General features: G+C 38.2%; 2 protein-coding genes across 2 annotated transcripts in view; both read left to right on the top strand.

Annotated features, from left to right (window-relative positions):
- The window catches only part of LOC140239182 (polyamine-transporting ATPase 13A3-like), a 48,593-nt gene extending 41,552 nt beyond the window's left edge, over positions 1 to 7,041 (top strand). Inside the window, exons 25-29 of the mRNA XM_072319064.1 lie at positions 535 to 607; positions 2,985 to 3,135; positions 4,331 to 4,482; positions 5,536 to 5,720; positions 6,177 to 7,041. Coding sequence (XP_072175165.1) covers positions 535 to 607; positions 2,985 to 3,135; positions 4,331 to 4,482; positions 5,536 to 5,720; positions 6,177 to 6,356 — 741 coding nt within the window. The 3' untranslated portion in view covers positions 6,357 to 7,041. The remainder of the gene's footprint in view (positions 1 to 534; positions 608 to 2,984; positions 3,136 to 4,330; positions 4,483 to 5,535; positions 5,721 to 6,176) is intronic.
- A 5,846-nt stretch (positions 7,042 to 12,887) lies between these two features.
- LOC140238923 (large ribosomal subunit protein mL51-like) lies at positions 12,888 to 15,605 on the top strand. Its single transcript, XM_072318819.1, has 2 exons — positions 12,888 to 13,038; positions 14,403 to 15,605. Exons 1-2 carry the CDS (start codon positions 12,954 to 12,956, stop codon positions 14,759 to 14,761), a joined length of 444 nt encoding a protein of 147 aa, XP_072174920.1. The 5' UTR covers positions 12,888 to 12,953; the 3' UTR covers positions 14,762 to 15,605.
- Positions 15,606 to 18,327: the final 2,722 nt, after the last annotated feature.

Genomic DNA, 18,327 nt, shown 5'->3' with positions numbered 1-18,327 from the left:
TGCATCAGCGCTGATGTCAAAATGTTCGGGGCGTTGTCTGTTGGGACAATAGTGTAAATAGAAAATATTGAAGGACTCGCTGTTTCAGGCCGAGCACTTGTCTTGTATGCTGAAGTGTAGTATAGCAAGAAGAGAAATGGCATTGGTGGACTTACATGTAAGGAGGTGTCTTTTAGAATACTTGTTTTTTGTGCAGTGCTGTCATGATAATAATCATGTTTGAGAAACTTTGGTATCCCTCCAAATATGTGAATTATCAATATCAAATGTTATGAAATTTATGTTGGTACATGTGTACATTAACATGCATATGAAAGCAGTTTCCAGAACATGTAAGATTACTATTGTGTTGTTACTATGAGTATTGTGAGATAATTCTTTCAGTCTGTAACATGCATCATTCTTTACTACAATCTGTCATGCCTTCTGAAATTCCTCACTGTCTTGAGCTGGTTAAAATGAAATATATATATATAGAGAGAGAGAGAGTTTGAAAGATAACGTGTAACACACTTAATATTGTTTTAAACTCAGATTGACTCCAACCTCGGTGACTGGCAGTTCTTATATGTGGACCTTGTTATTACAACTACAGTGGCCATTCTGAGTGAGTATGAGCGTACTGTATACACCAAATATTTCACAAGGTTTTTATTTTTTCGTGAATTTCGTTTGTCGTATACTACAGTGCACTCCTGTTATAACGAACATGGTTATAACAAAATTCCGGTTACAATGAAATAAAAATTCAAGCCGTAACATTATCCGCTCTATGTTTTCTACTGTTTATTTGTTCGGTCATTACGATATTTTGACTATAACGAAAGAAAATTGCTGGTCCCAAGGACTTCCTTATAACAGGAGTCCGCTGTATTCACAAATTGAAACACACGCAAAAATATTGACTCTGATCCTGACATGAATGTGATGTGCATGCATACACTTCTTCATTTAGGACTGTGCCCCACAAACGCGAATTTAACCACTCATGAAATTGTCGGGAAGTTGTGATTCATGAAAAATTAGACTCGCTAGATATGTGGCATATAATATGTGACCGTGCACCTCAAAACGAACATAAAGTCGCACACACTGATTTTGCGTGAGGACTGAAAATAAGTGAAATGGGTCAACCTAGCCGAACTTGACTTTTTCATATTTTCTGAAAGAGCGGGTCTTCTCTTACATCATGCTAAAATTTGGTATCATAAAACGGGCAGGAAAGTGTGTTTTTTTAGCAGTTTATCTCAAACATTTTTGGTAGAATAGTGTGACTAGGTGTGTCTTTAGAATCCCTTTTTCATTTCTGAAAAACCTTGCCACACTCTTCACTCTCAACTCTAATAACTTTTGAAAGGATAGTGCTACTGCTTTGAAAGTTGGCATTAATTATGGACAAAATGTGTTAATAAGGCATGCTTAATTTCAGTTTAATCTGATAATCACTTCATTGTTGTTACTCTGGTGGTTTACTTCCTGTTTTTTGTCCCATTCATCGCACAGCCAGCACGGTTTGGTAAAGATTAAGCACTTGAATATACACTGTACTTCAGAGCCTCTTTTCTCAGTTCACACTTTTCCTGAGTTTGTGCTTTCTTTCCAACATTTAGATAGGTTAGGAGAGTCCATTTGATTTGAGTTATACATCATTTTAAAGCTTAAAGTCTGCTCTTTTAGAATATGGTCTTAACTAAAAATTCATGTCTGGCGACTTTTTGTTTGTTTTGAGGTGCAGGGTCACATATAGTACCCCTGATTCTGTTTGTATATGTCAGTGTGTATGTGTGAGTATATACAGTGTACTCCCTCTTTAGCGACAAACCATAAAGGGGATGGCTAGTAACTGATCAGTGGGAATCAGTGGGAATGCTGGCGATGATTGTTCCAATCCTTGTGGGATTCATTTAAGAGTACATTATATATCTATTGTTGTGTTTGGGGCGATCGTTAACGGCCCGTTAACGATCACCCTGTCACTGTACAGGCATGCTAACCTGGAAACATTGAACTGCACATTACTTGAAACTGCACATTACTTGAATATGAGACCATTCTGAAGCAAATAATTTTCACCCAAAAATAGATATGTAATGTACTCTTAAATGAATCCCACAAGGATTGGAACAATCAACCCCCAGCATTCTCACTGATTCCCACTGATCAGTTACTAGTCATCCCCTTTAAGCACGAGAAAGTGCAGTAATCAAGGTTGCTGGGTGTGCATGCTGTGAGTATAAATGAATGTGCACTACTAGTAGTTTCTGTGAATGTATATTGCGTTGGCTCTTGTGGGAAATTCTACGCATACATGACATAGCTCTTATTACTTAGTATTACTCACACTGCTTATATGTGCATTAGCCTCAGTGTCAAATCACAAAAACAACATCTCATGAAAATGTCTATGACCTCATTCACAAAAATATCTGTACTCAAAAAATGACAGCCTTTACAGTGAATGTACCAATCGTATAAATGTACTTGTAAATTGTATATGTTGTGTATGTATACATGTTAGTTCCTTTGTGCGGGGAGCATTCCCCCTTTGACAACTTGCCCTGTGTAGGTCTTTGAGTTGTAAAACATGTCCTGCTGGTTTAAATGTAGCTAAAAATGTTCCCTTGTCTCATAGAAATAAACACAAATGAAGAATGGAACAGGTTGTATTTGTAGTGGGACAATCCTGTTCCAATTGGCTGTACAAAATCCCCCAAATGTTCCAGAGAGAGAGAGATAGATAACTGTAGATGTTTCATTGTAAATTGCTGAGTAAATCTGTGCAATTGTGAAGATGAAAGTCAAGAACATTGCAGAGAATACTTCTAGCAAACACACACTCACCAATTCTTACTAACTCACTGAATTAGGACAACTTTTGTACATGTATAATTTGAACTACCGGTAAATTCTTGAAGCTGCAATTTTTGTTGCAGTTGTTAGCTGCTACAACTAAAACACTCCACTTTGTTCGATGTACCTTTCAGTGGGACGGAACAAGGCATCCCCGAAGCTTGTTAAGCAGCGCCCTCCAGGGAGCATTACGAATCCAACCATCCTCCTCTCTATCATTTGTGAGATGGCGATGGTGGGTGCCATTCAGACCACCGCATACTTTCTCCTCTTCACTCAGCCGTGGTAAGATGTGCTCTGACTTTCTAGATTTTGATTTTGTATTTTGTGACAGCTTGTCTCTTCTTTGTAAGTTCTTCATTTTTACTTGCATTTTTGTCTTTTGCCGTATAATCTGCAAGGCACAGGGGGGTTCTGTTACAGGCTGAGTCAATTTAGGAGCTCGAAGGCCGAATGTTAAAGGGATGGTATAGATTTGGTTTAGATGGGGCTTCAGGTTTCAAACTTTTTGTGACATAATGAGAACGTGTTATGAAATCTGAAAGAGCATGCAATTCTAAGAGGAATTCAAAGTTTATTTGATGAAAGTAGGTTTTGAAATGACTGAGATATCTGGAAATAAAGAAGTCCTAAATAAAAGATTGGTTAAGGACCACATTGTTTTTCATTGTTTTTGGATATGTCATCCATTTCAAAACCGATTTTCATCAAATAATTCTTTCATCCCTCATAAAATTACAAAACCCATAGTGTTCGAGATAACTTAAAGCCCTTCTCATTCTCAACAGACGATATGTCATCCATTTCAAAACCGATTTTCATCAAATAATTCTTTCATCCCTCATAAAATTGTATGCTTTTTAATATTTCATGTAATTGGTTTCTACATATAATCATCGTGCCAAAAATTAAAATCTGAATCCCCATCTCAACCAAAACTATACCATCCCTTTAATGACAATGTCTGAAACAAGGATCACCTCTTAAAGACCAAATCGTGGAGATATCTGTGTGTAAGACGTATTGAAGCTCAGAGTTCAAAAGACGAGTTGAAATATTGATAGTACCACATCGATTACTTTCTTTTTGCTGTGTCGCTTCAGTGCAGTGAGTTGGCTCAGTCCGTAGCGCGTCTGCCTCTGACCCAAGCGACCCGGGTTCGAACCCGAGTCTGGATTGAGCAATGTTGTGTGTAATCATACCATCCCCTCTAGCAAGAGGCAAAACACTCTGTCCCTCGCTTAGGACATAAAATGGAGGTCCCGTGTGTGAGAGAGTCACATCTCATGCACGTATAAGATCTTATTCATTCATTCATCGCAAAGAGCAGGGTGTTTAACCCGATGAAATGGTCCTGCCTCACATCCAACTGGACCCCATGGAAGACCAGCTTAGCATAGCTGAATAGGGGCTATCCAGCCATCTTCTCAGATGGAAAATGAACAAACAAACAAACATGAATCTTTGTCTCCTTTCTCAGGTTCACCCCCCTGGAGCATCACTCCGACCCCGACAAGAACATCTTCTGCTACGAGAACTCCGTCGTATTCCTCGTCTCCTCCTTCCAGTACATCATACTCGCTGCGGCCTTCTCGAAGGGCGCCCCCTATCGTCTTCCAATTTGGTCCAATGGTGAGTCTGGAATCTGGTGACAAAAGTGTTGGCACAAATGTCCATCGAACACTTCTTTTGGGAAAAGTTCTGAAGTGATGAACAGATGACAAGGGTGGAAATGCTGCAGGCTCCCCTGCCCGTCTCTCTAAAAAAAAAAAAAATAAATAAAAAAATGAGAAAAAATGCTCAAAGACCTGGTACCATGGGAACACATGGGTGGGCCTGATTGAATTCGCTGCCCACTAGATACACTAAAAAACGACAAATAGCATCCATTAGTGAAAATGCGAATCAGAGCATTCACTCATAGGTAACGGTCAATTCCATTCAAGATTCTTCAGCTGTGTCTGTACTTCGATAAAGCTGTCAAGACAATTCGTCACAAGGATTCTCAAATATATCCAAGCCAGGCCAGCCTTGCCCCTAGTGTACAATTTTATATGGTATCCCCAGGCTACCGAATCTTTATAAAGTATGCCATGTATGAGAAAATAGGAAGATGAATTACTGTAGATATATTCAAACTTTATGAAGAGTACTGTAAAACGAGGAATGTTCGTGTGCATTTTGAATTTAAAATGCACATGAATGTTCTTGTCTCCACTACATGCATTGAATGCCAGTGGCAATTCACTAAAATTTCATGCCGTGTGCCTGAGAAACTCTGCAGTATTAAAAGTTAAAATTGACAGAGAGCAATTTTGTATGTGTGCAATTGTGTACAAGTTTATATTCTGTGCATATTTCTGATGCAGAAGTAAAACAAAATTGCGAAATCATGATACTGGATTGGGATCCAAATCCCAGAAGATAAAGAAAGAGAAGAAAAGAAGATGAAAAGGAGTTTGAAAAGGTTGTTGGGTTTGATGTGACGAATGTACATCTTCTCTGTATTCTTTGGATGTCTATGTTTAAAAGCGTAAATGACTTGATGTTCTGTGTTTTATCTCATCCTGCCCAGTGTTGTTTGTGGTGTCTTTAATCATCCTGCTGTAAAGAATTTGTGCTCTTTTGGTGCTTGTGTTTGCCATAAATGACACGGTGTTCTGTGTTTTATCTCATCCCACGCAGTGTTATTTGTGGTAGCTCTCATCATCCTGGTGCTGATGACGTCAGTGATGATGTTCCTACCCGTCCACTGGGGTTTCCTGGAGAACAACATCCAGCTCCGACAGATTGCCCCCATCAGCCTCAGCTTCACCCTTTTCCTGGCTGCTCTCGTGCTCTTCAACTTTCTTTTCGCTTTCGTATTTGAGGTACATCCTCCTCCTTTGTCACTTCACCGTCAGTTTAGAACACCCCTACAGAATTCACATCAATGAGCTTACCCTTTGATGTGAATGTGCCAGACTAGAATAAAAAACAAATGTATTAGGTGATATGTTCTTGAATATTTCCATACTTATAGTCCTTCTGTTGTTGATGATGCTTTTTTTTATTATTTTTTTTTTATTTTTCTTCCTCATCTTCATTCTTCAACTTGGTAATTGATGGATTACTTTGAGCCTTAATCTTTTGATTAATTCTAATTGCTAGCATTGGCGTGTACAGTTGAATAAAACTCAGAGATAGCAACAGAATATCCAAAGATGCCTGCGGAGTGACATACATCGTAGAGACATATTATACGATTTCTGACAATTTCTAGGTTGTAGATTTCTGGGGTAATGAGTCTTTTCTGTTTTTGCCTCATCTTTTCCTCTCTCCCACAGACTTTTGTCTTTGACACAACCACCTTTAAGAAGTGCATTCGACCCTTACGCTGCAAGCGGCAACCAAAGAACCGGTACAAGCTGGTAGAGAGGGCCATTGTAAGTGACCCGATGTGGCCACCAGTCGGGCACACCACCGAAGCAAGCGGCAAAATTTTCAGTGGCAGTGTCAATACGTGAAATAGGTTGATGCACACTCAGCTCACATTGGGCATTGTTTTGTCTTTATGTCTTACTGTCTTTCTCAACACAGAGGTTACTATATGGCCTTGCCATACACGCCACCTGTGGATAGATTATTTGTGTGTAGAAATATATGAAATCACCAGTGTGTTAGGCATTATTATTGGCCTATTTATGTGAATTACACATCTCATTGTCTTTGTTGAAGATTATGTTTGAAAAACATTTGTTAGTAAGGTTATTTTTATACAATTTTTGTTTGGTTGTTTTTCAAGGGGGAGGGGGGAGAGTAGGTTGAATGTGACCAAACTGTAGGCTTGAGCGGCTAAACTGTCTCTTGTCACAATGATACTTTTCGATGGCTTTTCTTTGACAAAACTAGAGGCACCCTTTAACCTGTTGAGGATGAGCTGATGTTGCTACAACACGTATTTCCTGCAGACACTTTCCCCGAGTATACTCGGGACTCGTCTTCAATGGGTGAAGAGTCTTGAATTGTACATCATTGAAAAGTCCCAGCAAAGTGGTCGCTTTGTAATTGAGCCAGCTCAGTTTGATACAATACAAGGGGAATGTGGGAATCGGTGATGATGAATATCATAGTAATAACATTGTCATAATAATAATATCAATATATTCACTGATTTCATGATAGTAATTGTGTCAGAATGAGTATTGAATGTCCAACACGTACACAAACTTAAAGCATTCTTATGATGGAATGAGAATCATCACCTCTATGATGGAGTGTTTTTTTTTTGCACAAAGTACCAAAAATGAGTAATGATATGATTATAAGAAGTTGAATAAAAAATGGTTGCAATGCACAATATCTACTTATTGAATAACAGAGCAAAAAAGAAAAATTTATCTTTTGTTTTGTTTTGTTTCGTTTTTGTGGGAAGGGCTAGTGATGTGGCTTTTCTGAACACTACAGGGTGTACGTGTGCTGTTATGAATCTCATCCAAATATGTGGCTTATTTCTGTACTTAACAGCCAAAACAAACAAATGAAAAAATTGGTATTTATTTATTTTGGGTTTGAGGTAGAATTTGCACTTGTATTTCATTGACGACTTGCACCCAGTGTTTTGATGCACCAACATGCAGGGCTGCAATCATGTCAAAAGAGATAAAAGCGAGATGCTGCCAGGAAAGTGCCGGTCATGGATCACCACTGGGTTGTTAAAGATACTAGCCCACATTTGCAAACCCACGAAAATCAAAACTGCATAAAACAGGTCCAATATGACTTCAAGTACAAGTTATAACAGTAATATACCTCACCTGTCGCTCTGTGTCTATACCATTCGATAAAAGAGAGAAAATCATCGTTTTAAAATCAATTTTCAAACCGGGTCAACCCGACCCAAAATCGAATTACGAGCGCGGGCTATAGCTACGTACATTGTACATGTAACACGTACGTGGACCGGAGCTAGCGAGCGTTATACGCATGCATACGGATTACGGTGCATTTTCATTTATTTTTATGAAAGTAATGGACTAATTGGAACAAAATTTTGCACAGGTGTTACTGCAATCATAACCAAACTCCATGCTAACTATGAGACCAATTGCTGCAGGTTTACAAATGTGGGCTAATACCTTTAAGGAGCTTCTGCATGTTTTATTGTGAATGGTGCAATCAGGTCTGTTACTTTAGAGAGACTTTATGTGAAGAGTTTGATCGCAAAACGACATAACTCCATTCTTCTTAATTTGATGTATTTGGAATGAAAATATTAACGTAATATGAGATATTTTTTCATACAACTTCAAGAATATTCCTTGTTATGAAACAGGTGGATTATCACTTGAAATGTTTTATTTTGCTCTACAGTACCGACAGTGAATTATTTTCCACATATTTGCAAATGTTTGCGCATTTTTGTGCATTGCGCCTATATTCATGCATCGTAAATTCGCGAATATCCACAAATATTCACGCGTTTGGAATGTGCTATGTACTATATTTCACTTCGGATATCAAGCACCAATTATTTCCAAATATTCCCAAATATTCGTGAATGTTCGCGAATGTGAATGTGCGATTCGCGAATATTCAGAAATAATCCCGAATGTTCGCATGGAAAATAATTTGCTGTCGGTACTGTATGTGATGATGGACTTACTCTTGATTGTTTGAAAATGTTGCTTAACCCATTTTGCAATAAACTCTTCATTTGGGTAGACTTCTACACTCATTCCTGTTTCAAAGGCTTTCAGAATTGCACAAAGATGTCAATGGAAGGATCTGTTCCTTCACGGGTAGTTAACACAGAAAGTTCAGGCTCTAAGTAGGTTTATATTTATCATATCTGTTCAATTTTTGTCCCCCCCCCCCCCCCCCCCAATTAGCATGAACTTTATTGAAGTGGGCATGAGATTGCAAGAAATTAAACAAATGCATTAATCTTACACTTACTGCATGTTAATGAGTTTAAGGTAAGGTTAAAAGCTCATTTTTGAACAATGCATTCTATGTTTGAATGATGTGTGTTGTGATTATTACTTTGTAATGCGCAGTAGAGTATATTGTTATAATAGCTGCGCAATATAATTGTCCTTTATTTTTATCATTATTTTTACTACTACTACTACTACTACTACTACTACTACTATTATTATTATTATTATTATTATGTGACTCGGCAACCCTGCAATTCAGGTATGGCTAAAAAATCTTTCGCAAGCTTGAAGTGCTGATTGGCACAGAAAACCCCACATTGTTTTGCACCCTGTCCAAAGTCCTGGCACAGAAAGACTTAAACTCTGCCCATCATTCACAAATGTATTAAACTGATGGAGAGGCTGAAAACGATTTGATTTCACAAGTCTGTATATCTTGCTATGTATGAAGTCTATCGCATCATCTGAAGTACATGTGTAGAGGAGAATTTACCCCTATGGAAGCTGCTGAAGCAGAAATCTAGGACAGGAATATCTTTTGCTTAAAGGGGAAATCCACTCCAAATAGAAGTAAGTCTGATAAGAAAGTAAAATATTACGAGTTCAACAGTATGAATTTGATTGAAATCGGGTAAAAAATAAGGAAGTTATGACATTTTGAAGTTTCGCTATTTTGGGGGAAACAGTTTTTGAACAGTCAGTATGAACATGCAAATGGCAAAGTGAGCATGTCATTCCCTCACAACTTACCATGTAGTTTATACATAAAATTTCGAAATTTCCAGTTTTTCATTCAAAAGCAATTATGCCGAGGCTCGAATCCCCCAATATCTATTAAACTGATCACTATTCTGAAGTTATTTGACCAGAAATAACATCGTGTTTCGAGTTGAGTGACAACACGATCAATGGAAAACTGTGAGGGTATAACACAATTAGCTCACTCATTTGCATATTCATGTCACTGAACAAGAACTGTTTTGCAGAAATTAGCAAAACTTCCTTTGTTTATTCCTTATTTTTCATCTGATTTCAGTCAAATTTATACTGTTGAACTCATAAGATTTTACTCTTTTTTTTTTATCAGACTAACTTATATTTGGACTGGATTTCCTCTTTAAGTGTTCACTGATCTGTCACTTTCATTTTACTGTTTTGCTTTCAACAAATATTTAAACAAATATCTCCTTGAAGTTAAGTCTCTTTATTTACCGGGTAGTCATTATTGAAAACAGAGAAGAAAAATATCTCTATTTGTAGATGTACATAAGAATTCTTTATAACGTCTTATAAATGAAAATTCAAAGCCTTGTATATTTATTTCTGTGATGAATGAATATCTTTAGCATCCCAAATTTATATGTACTATATTCAGATATTTTCTACATAATGTTTTATATCAATAATATATGTGTATTTTTGGAGGAAAAACAAATCACTTTCAATGCTTCTGTGTAGGTATCAGAATTGCAGTTCTTTAATTCTTATTTCAATGTAATCATCAAAACAATTGCATGTAATGATGTTCTAAGAACTGAGAAGATTGTTGAAGAGCACCTGCAATGTGTAATATTGAAATGTATATTTAAGTTTGAGCTAGGAGTGGTGTTGCAAAAATGATGTTGATGATTTCTGTGTCATGTTCTTTGCAATATCAATGTTTTGTGTAATTGCTCTCCAGGTGGCATGTGCACATGAAATTTGTGCCTTGATTAATGACACATATCGTCATATTAACAAACTCACTGCAATTGCTATGTTTGACCTGTTTATTTTGTGTGTATTTGCTAAAGTCATGGTGAATATGGAGTAGATATCTGCTTCAGTGTCCAGAAATGATGTCCACGTAATTCAACATCCAGATCAGGTGCGACCTCGTGAAGATAATCAGATTCCCTCAATTCATTTCTCAGATTTCCATTTCCTTACTGAGCAGAAACACAGCTTTGTATGATGTACACAGAGAAACACTTCTAGCTTTTCACAAGGATATGTCACAATACACATGTACCTCATTGATAACAAGGTCAGAAATGTGAAATACCTGATGTAATGACATAATTATATGTAATAAAAATATCTATTTTGTAGGACCCTTTCCTTATGAATTATTTTGATTTTATCGCTGATATAGTGAAATATCACATTTGTTAAAGAGGACATTTCAGTGGCTCCATGCAGCTTCTTGTCAGGTTCTCCTGTATTCCTTGGCCATCATGTCTTGTGCAGATAAAAAACAAATTGATCCTTTTTAAGTGCTTGGGAATAAAGTACCATTAATTTTCTACTGATTTCAGGTGTTCACAAATGTATTCTTGTGTTCCTTCGGTCCTTTTACTGATCTATACAACAAAATGATGGTTGTCAATTTCAGTGTTGTGCGAAAGACAGACCAACTACAAATTGTACATGTATAAAGGTGAGTAGGTTATTCTTGTTACAGCAAGATCATTATGTCCATCAGTATCAAAGATATTGTGACAACTTATCTCATAGTTAGGGATCACTAGGAGGTGAAGGGGTGGATAGAAACTATTCAGTTGTAATCCTGTAACGGGGGAATACACAAGCTTGGCTATTCGACATTATAGTGTGTTAGTGGAAATGTTAACATGTTCGAGGGCAGTTACAATGGTGCAACATGCACAATCTCATTTAAGTGAACCCAAACCCAAAGAGAAATGTGGATTGAGTGAAAGCAGCAACATTAGTAGAGCACATCAGTGAAAGTTTGAAGAGAATTGGACAATTGATGCAAAATTTAAAGAAAATTCCACAAAAATTCACTTTTCTGGCATAATGAAAGAGCACTTGACTAACCGCTTTCAGAAAGCAGGGGGATAATTGCTCCCCTTGTCAGTATCAAGTTGATGGAATGTGTGATTTTCATGAAAAATAAATTTTTTGTGGAATTCCCTTTATATTTTCTTTATATTGTTGTCCACACATACGTCATAATCTCTAGTAGTCCCCTCATCCAACGATTCCAACACCAAAACTTTAAAAATTCATAACTTCTGCATCGATTGTCCGATTTTTCTCAAACTTTCATTGATGTGCTCTACTAATGTTGCTGCTTTCACTCAATCCACATTTCTCTTTGGATTTGAGTTTCCTTTGATACTGCAAGTGTTCTTCATTTCCATTAACATTATGAAGTTAAACCTGTGCATTATTTGTTTTATAAAATGGGTCCATTAACTATGATAGGCCCAAATGTATCAGCTGGTAAAACTTATATTGCACAGCCATTCAAACGATTGTAAAATCAAAGCATTTTTCTTTCTTTTTTTTAATAAAACAACACAACACATAGAATTTTTTTTTCACAAAAGGGCAGTGTTTTGTAATTTTGTAAATCCATGACACACATGATTTTCCATATTTGAGGAGTTAATGAAGTCCTATTTCATGGGAAAATTGCTTAAGGCCTACTTCCACTTAATTTCCACTATATGAAGAGTTTGTTCGCAAAAACCGATAAGTCCATTTTTGAAGATTTTGAAGTACGGCCTCTGTCATAAAGTACAAAATAATACCTTTTAAATGATATATTGGTCACTAGATATTAAGGTATATTTTTTGATGTTATGGTCAAAAGAAGCAAAAATTTCCTTATCATTCTCTTTATTTTTCTTGACCTTAAATCGCATACCGGTATATCTCTCTTTGGCAAATATGGACTTATCGGTTTTTGCGAACAAACTCTTCATATACTGGTACCGGTACACAGGAAAATGCGGAGAACCTAGCTGTCAAGTTGCCACCTGCCCTGTCTCAGAGCCGGCGCCACGTTCTTAAATGTGTGTGTGGGGGGGGGGGGGGGCAGGGGTTGGCTTCACAGCAAAAACAACAGAAAAAATATTAAAGCAGTCTATAACCACATTTTTCTGGTACAGTACCACTTCCGTACTGGTATTAAAAAAGAAAAAAAAAGAAAAAAAAGTGGGGGCTGAACGACGTGGTTAGACTCTATATTCCGACTACAGTATGTACTAGCATTTATACAAAAAAGTGGGGGCCCTCTTCGTCTCCCTTGAGGTGGGTTTGACCATAACCGCTACATCAATATTACTGTGTGTGTATCCTCTCGGGGCGAGCGCACATGTGCGTATATCCACGATCGCATACCACAGGGCGCATGCACTGCGCTCGAAACATAACACGAAGGTATCGGCCGACATGGCGTCGTTAATCAGACGAGCGTTACTCACCGATGTTTCAACAATTTGGAATTTACGGAGCATACAAAGATTGTTTTCTAATGGTGAGTCGTGTGTTTTATCGATGATGATTCGACGAAAAAAAAAAAAGAAGCATGCAATAAGACAACTTGACTTCACTTCATTAAATATGCTCAAGCGATCTCGATACATCATGGTCCCACGAGTAGAAAATGGTGTTGGACTGTTACACGAGTTCGTGATGTTTCTATGCCTATTTAAGGCTCTAACTTTAACGTTACATGTTGCATAAATTACTTGTAAGCCGGACTGTATCTATACACAGCCCTGTCACTATACACAAGCACGGCGTCTAGTTGGGCTGGACTGGCTTAATGATGACGTTGACGCTGCCACGCCACAGCCTCCAGTTGAAATCGCATTCGCAGGGATTTATTGTACGAAGAATGCAAACCAAACATGCCAAAGACAAAGTGTGTCACCCACACATGTTCAATGAGTATTTAACACATATTTCTCTTAGAAAACTTGACTTAGATCGAACAGAACATCTTGCCTGCTGAATTCCGAATTCCATACCATGGTCCTATTGTTTGAAAGATGGGATGGTTTGTGTATAAATTTTGTAGAATAACAGCAACTTTTCAGAAACATGAATGATACCTTGAAAGCAACTGCAGTTACGTTTGACTTCAAATGCTAGATATTGTACATGTTCTATTACATCGTAAAGTCATTTATGACGCAGGTGTGTGAACTAATTGCTCTGATACTGCATGATCTTGGAACCTCTGTTAGACCTAGCCCGACCAGACGCTGTTACGCTATGCGAAAACAGCGTCTGACGAGCGCGGCATGCAGCCTCAAAGTGAGGAACCTCAACACAACTACAAAACTTAGGAAAATGTATACTTTTCTCCTTTAAACAGAATACTTTACTCACGTTAAATGCATGTTTTTATTACAGAAGAATAGTTCGCCACACTGGGTCCATGGAGACCACTTGCGATAAGTCCGTGGAACAAATAAAATGACACTTTCTGGCGCAATTCCATGGTACGTCGACGTACCATGTACAGCGACTGTGCTGTGTTCAAGTGTATAGTTAGGCCTGGCGTGAAAGATTGTGTACCGGGTGGACATGCTGGATATGATGATCAATTTCGGTAAGTTTCATTGCGTACATTTGAATACTGATAGCATCAGATGTAGAGTAAATATTGAAGAGTATACTCGATGAGTTTGAGGTGACAAAAATTATGTTAAGTATCAAAATTCAAAGCTATCGTGATACGATTACGTCGCTCTCCTAGTGGTTGGTGGTCGCGCGTACAGCCCTGTCGCGACGTACCATGTACAGCGACTGGGCTGTGTATAGTTAGTTAGACCAAGATCATTTACATTGTACTTTATTTTTATTTGTGTTCTAACAATGTGTACCCATCAGGTCCAGCTTTGTCCAAGGAGAGACCATCATTGGAATCCTTGATCCAGTGGAAGAAACTACCAGCTCCAAAGAAACCCGAGAGAGACTACTGGACGGAGAAGCGAGCGCTGTTTGGCGAGAACGACTACAAGGACATCCTCGGGGATGGCACGTATGATCTGAAGAAAAACGTGAAGTCGGGACCGTGGTGGATGCGCGGCTGGAAAGGAAACGAACTGCAGATGTTGATCAGGAAGCGAAAGATGGTGGGATACCAAATGGGACCAGAAGCAAGGCACAACATGAACAAGAGGATCAATTACTTATTTAAGCAGTTAAATAAGAATAAGGGCAAGTGGTACTACCATGGTGACCGCTGATTTTCAGCTGAGTTCGGAGCAAGAAAAAGTAAAGACGGATACTATAAATGCACTTGTGTGTTGTGCTTGTTATGCCAGGGCCATGTGGAAGCGATGGTGCTCTTGCTGGAGATGAAGATTTTGATTCTGTTTAGCACGCGCTCCTTTGTGAATCGAGGAACAACAAATTGTAGTTTGTGAGCTTCCCGAATCAAAATTCTGTGTGTCAGCTTTCTGAGGATCATAGACTGGTTTGTTGACACAGAGCAGTCATTCACTGTTCAGTCGGCAGTCTCAACAGACTTAATGGATGTTTGTGCTGCTACATGTGGTGTACCAGAGGGGTAGACAGAGATACTCATAGCAAGTGAATCAAAGGGGATGTCACAACTACCTCAAGGGAATTGTAATGACTTTGCTTTGAGGATGCTGATGATAAGATGCCACATTGGGATTATAATGGGATTAGATAGGATTAGATGCCATTTATGGGATTAGATGCTATCTGCCAGATGTTGCTGTCATATACATTGGACTCCTCCTTATGTCATTAGTCTGGTTCATTCAGTCCATGTACAGAGTGGAACACGGTTATAAAGAGGCCATTGTGTATTCTAAACCCTCTTAGAACGAGATTTTGCAGAACCGAAGTCTCTTTTTTTTTTCTTTTCTACCCTGATGTAGTGAGAAACCTGGTATAACAAGGAAATTGTTTGGGGTTTTGTTTTTATTTACGTTCTTATTAGAACGGGCTTCCCTTGTATGAAAATGGTGAGTTAATCCTCACACTACAGGAAGTGCAGATCATGTTATTGCAATGTGCAAGCGAAAAGGTTGCTAATGCATGGTGATGCCAAGAGTTAAGTTGGGGGGGGGGGGGGGGGGGGTAATGAAGTAATCACAAAGTACAGTGATTGTTTAAATGTATACTGTAAACTTTATGTTACCGTCTGGAAAATCAGTTTTTGAGGAGGGGGTCTTAAGGGGGGGGGGGGGTGGTAATCACAAATAAAAGCTTAATATGTCGTGATTTGGAAAATAAGTTCTTCAGGGGGATGTGTCTAATTTCCACAAATTATTTACAATGTAAAGGTGGTGATCAATGACGGATGATTCACAAGTGTGAGGGAAGATGGTCAGCACACAAAGTATGAATTACTAGTACAAGATGGTACAAGATAGTACAATGTAAATTGTGCTGAGACAAATGGCATTGGAATGCGTTGTAGTGTCCTATGGCGATTTTGTTTTGGTGACACCAGTGACCGTCATATTCCTAATTTTGGATATTGTCATGGTGTGTAATATCACAATGCTGTGTTGTGACGTACCATTTCATCCAGTCTATTCATGAACACAGCAGTGGAAGCCCATGCCACTTTGCTAAAAAGATTTGTCGAGCCAATTTTGTCATAATAAACTTGCACTGGAGAGGTGATACATTGTGATGACTTACATGTTTTTCCAATGTGTTGAAAATTTGTGAGGCGAGGTGAGCATTAGTTCCCAGTATTGATACAGTATCTTTCTTGCCAAAACACAGGTACAACATACTGCTTTTGCGGAATAATACAAATGACACACACACGCACACACACACACACACACACACACAGTTGACGGTGCATAATTATTCATACCTTGAACATACATGTATTTAGTGTTTGTTTTTTTCAATAAGTGAATGATAGAATGATGATACTTCTGTGTGACTTTTGTGTACAGTATTTAGTTGTCATAGTACCAACTGAAGTAAATTTGGGTTCGACTTCACTTGCAAAACGATACACTGAAATTTCCTTCTTTACGAGTGTGGAAAGCCTTGAAAATACACAAGTATAATGTATCCTAGCATTTCTTTTGTAATGCAAATGAGATCCATGGAATTGGAAAGGTAAATGATTCTAGTATGACAATGTAAGGTATCAAACCGATGCCTGATTGCCACCACAAATACAGTGTATACATGTATTATTTTATGAGAAATTGGCTTAATTGTCCCCGCCGAACGAGTTCGAGCAGGGGACTATGAAACGGGCTCCGTACGTGTGTGTGTCCGTGTGTCCGTCCGTCCGTCCGTCCGTCCGTGTGTCCGTCCGTCCGTCCGTCCGTGTGTCCGTGTGTGCGTCCGTGTGTGATCAAAATCTTCAATTTGCTACTTCTCTGTCATTTATGAGCCAATTTTGATTCTGTTTGCTTTATATGATAGCACTACATGGGAGCTTTGAAACTTCTACACAGAATTTCAGTCGTGACCTTTGACCTTGACCTTTGACCTATATTGTACATTTTGCTACAAAATGCTACTCCTTCGCCATTTCTAACCCGATTTCGATTCCGTTTGCTTTATGTGATGGCACTAGGTGAGGGCTTCAAAACTTCTACACAGAATTTTGACCTTTGACTTCTTTGACCTTTGACCTTGATTTTTTGACCTATATTGTACATTTTGCTACAAAATGCTACTCCTTCGCCATTTCTAACTCGATTTTGATTCCGTTTGCTTTATGTGATGGCACTAGGTGAGGGCTTCAAAACTTCTACACAGAATTTTGACCTTTGACTTCTTTGACCTTTGACCTTGATTTTTGACCTATATTGTACATTTTGCTACGAAATGCTACTCCTTCGCCATTTTTAACCCGATTTCGATTCCGTTTGCTTTATATGATGGCACTAGTTGAGGGCTTCAAAAATTCTACACAGAATTTTGACCTTTGACTTCTTTGACCTTTGACCTTGATTTTTGACCTATATTGTGCATTTTGCTACAGAATGCTACTCCTTCGCCATTTCTAACCCGATTTCGATTCCGTTTGCTTTATGTGATAGCACTAGGTGAGGGCTTCAAAACTTCTACACAGAATTTTGACCTTTGTCTTCTTTGACCTTTGACCTTGATTTTTGACCTATTTTGTACATTGGCTACAAAATGCTACTCCTTCGCCATTTCTAACCCAATTTCGATTCTATTTGCTTTATGTGATGGCACTAGGTGAGGGCTTCAAAACTACACAGAATTTTGACCTTTGACTTCTTTGACCTTTGACCTTGATTTTTTACCTATATTGCACATTTTGTTACAAAATGCTACTTCCGGCGGGGACATATGTTACGCACCGCGTAATTTCTACTTTTCCTTGTTACCAAAGAAATTTAGGGTATGAATAATTGTGCAGACAACTGTAACTTGTTACATTGTTTTTGGGTTTGTTTGTTTGTTTGTTTGTTTGTTTTTGTACATACAGTGCAATGAAACTCTGCATTCAAGTTGACTAGTTAACAAGTAAAATCAAACTCATGGAATTTTCATTGGAATTGGACATTAAATTAAGTTATAAATGGAATTTTAAAGAGTTGAGTTTGTAGGGAAGTGACATTTGTTACACTCATGATGCAAAACAGAAGAGGTGATGTCATCACCTCATAGTCTGCACATCAGTTCTGTATGGGGGTTTGACTGTACAGGAAAACCTCAGTACATGTACAGCGGAGCTCGCTTGCGAGTACAGCTTTTGATGAGGTGAATTTGAAGGTTCCAGTGCAGTACAGTACCATCAATGCATTTAGCTGTTCTCTTTGTGTGT

Source organism: Diadema setosum, chromosome 15 (assembly GCF_964275005.1).
Source record: "Diadema setosum chromosome 15, eeDiaSeto1, whole genome shotgun sequence".
NCBI classification, from domain to species: domain Eukaryota; kingdom Metazoa; phylum Echinodermata; class Echinoidea; order Diadematoida; family Diadematidae; genus Diadema; species Diadema setosum.
This window is presented reverse-complemented; position numbering and strand designations above follow the sequence as displayed.

What these genes read in the sequence shown, in the direction of transcription:
- LOC140238923 (XM_072318819.1), top strand. Translation starts at nt 12,954, where the DNA reads ATGGCGTCGTTAATCAGACGAGCGTTACTCACCGATGTTTCAACAATT. An exon ending in ACAAAGATTGTTTTCTAATG is followed by an intron (nt 13,039 to 14,402) that starts GTGAGTCGTGTG and finishes TGTACCCATCAG; the next exon opens with GTCCAGCTTTGTCCAAGGAG.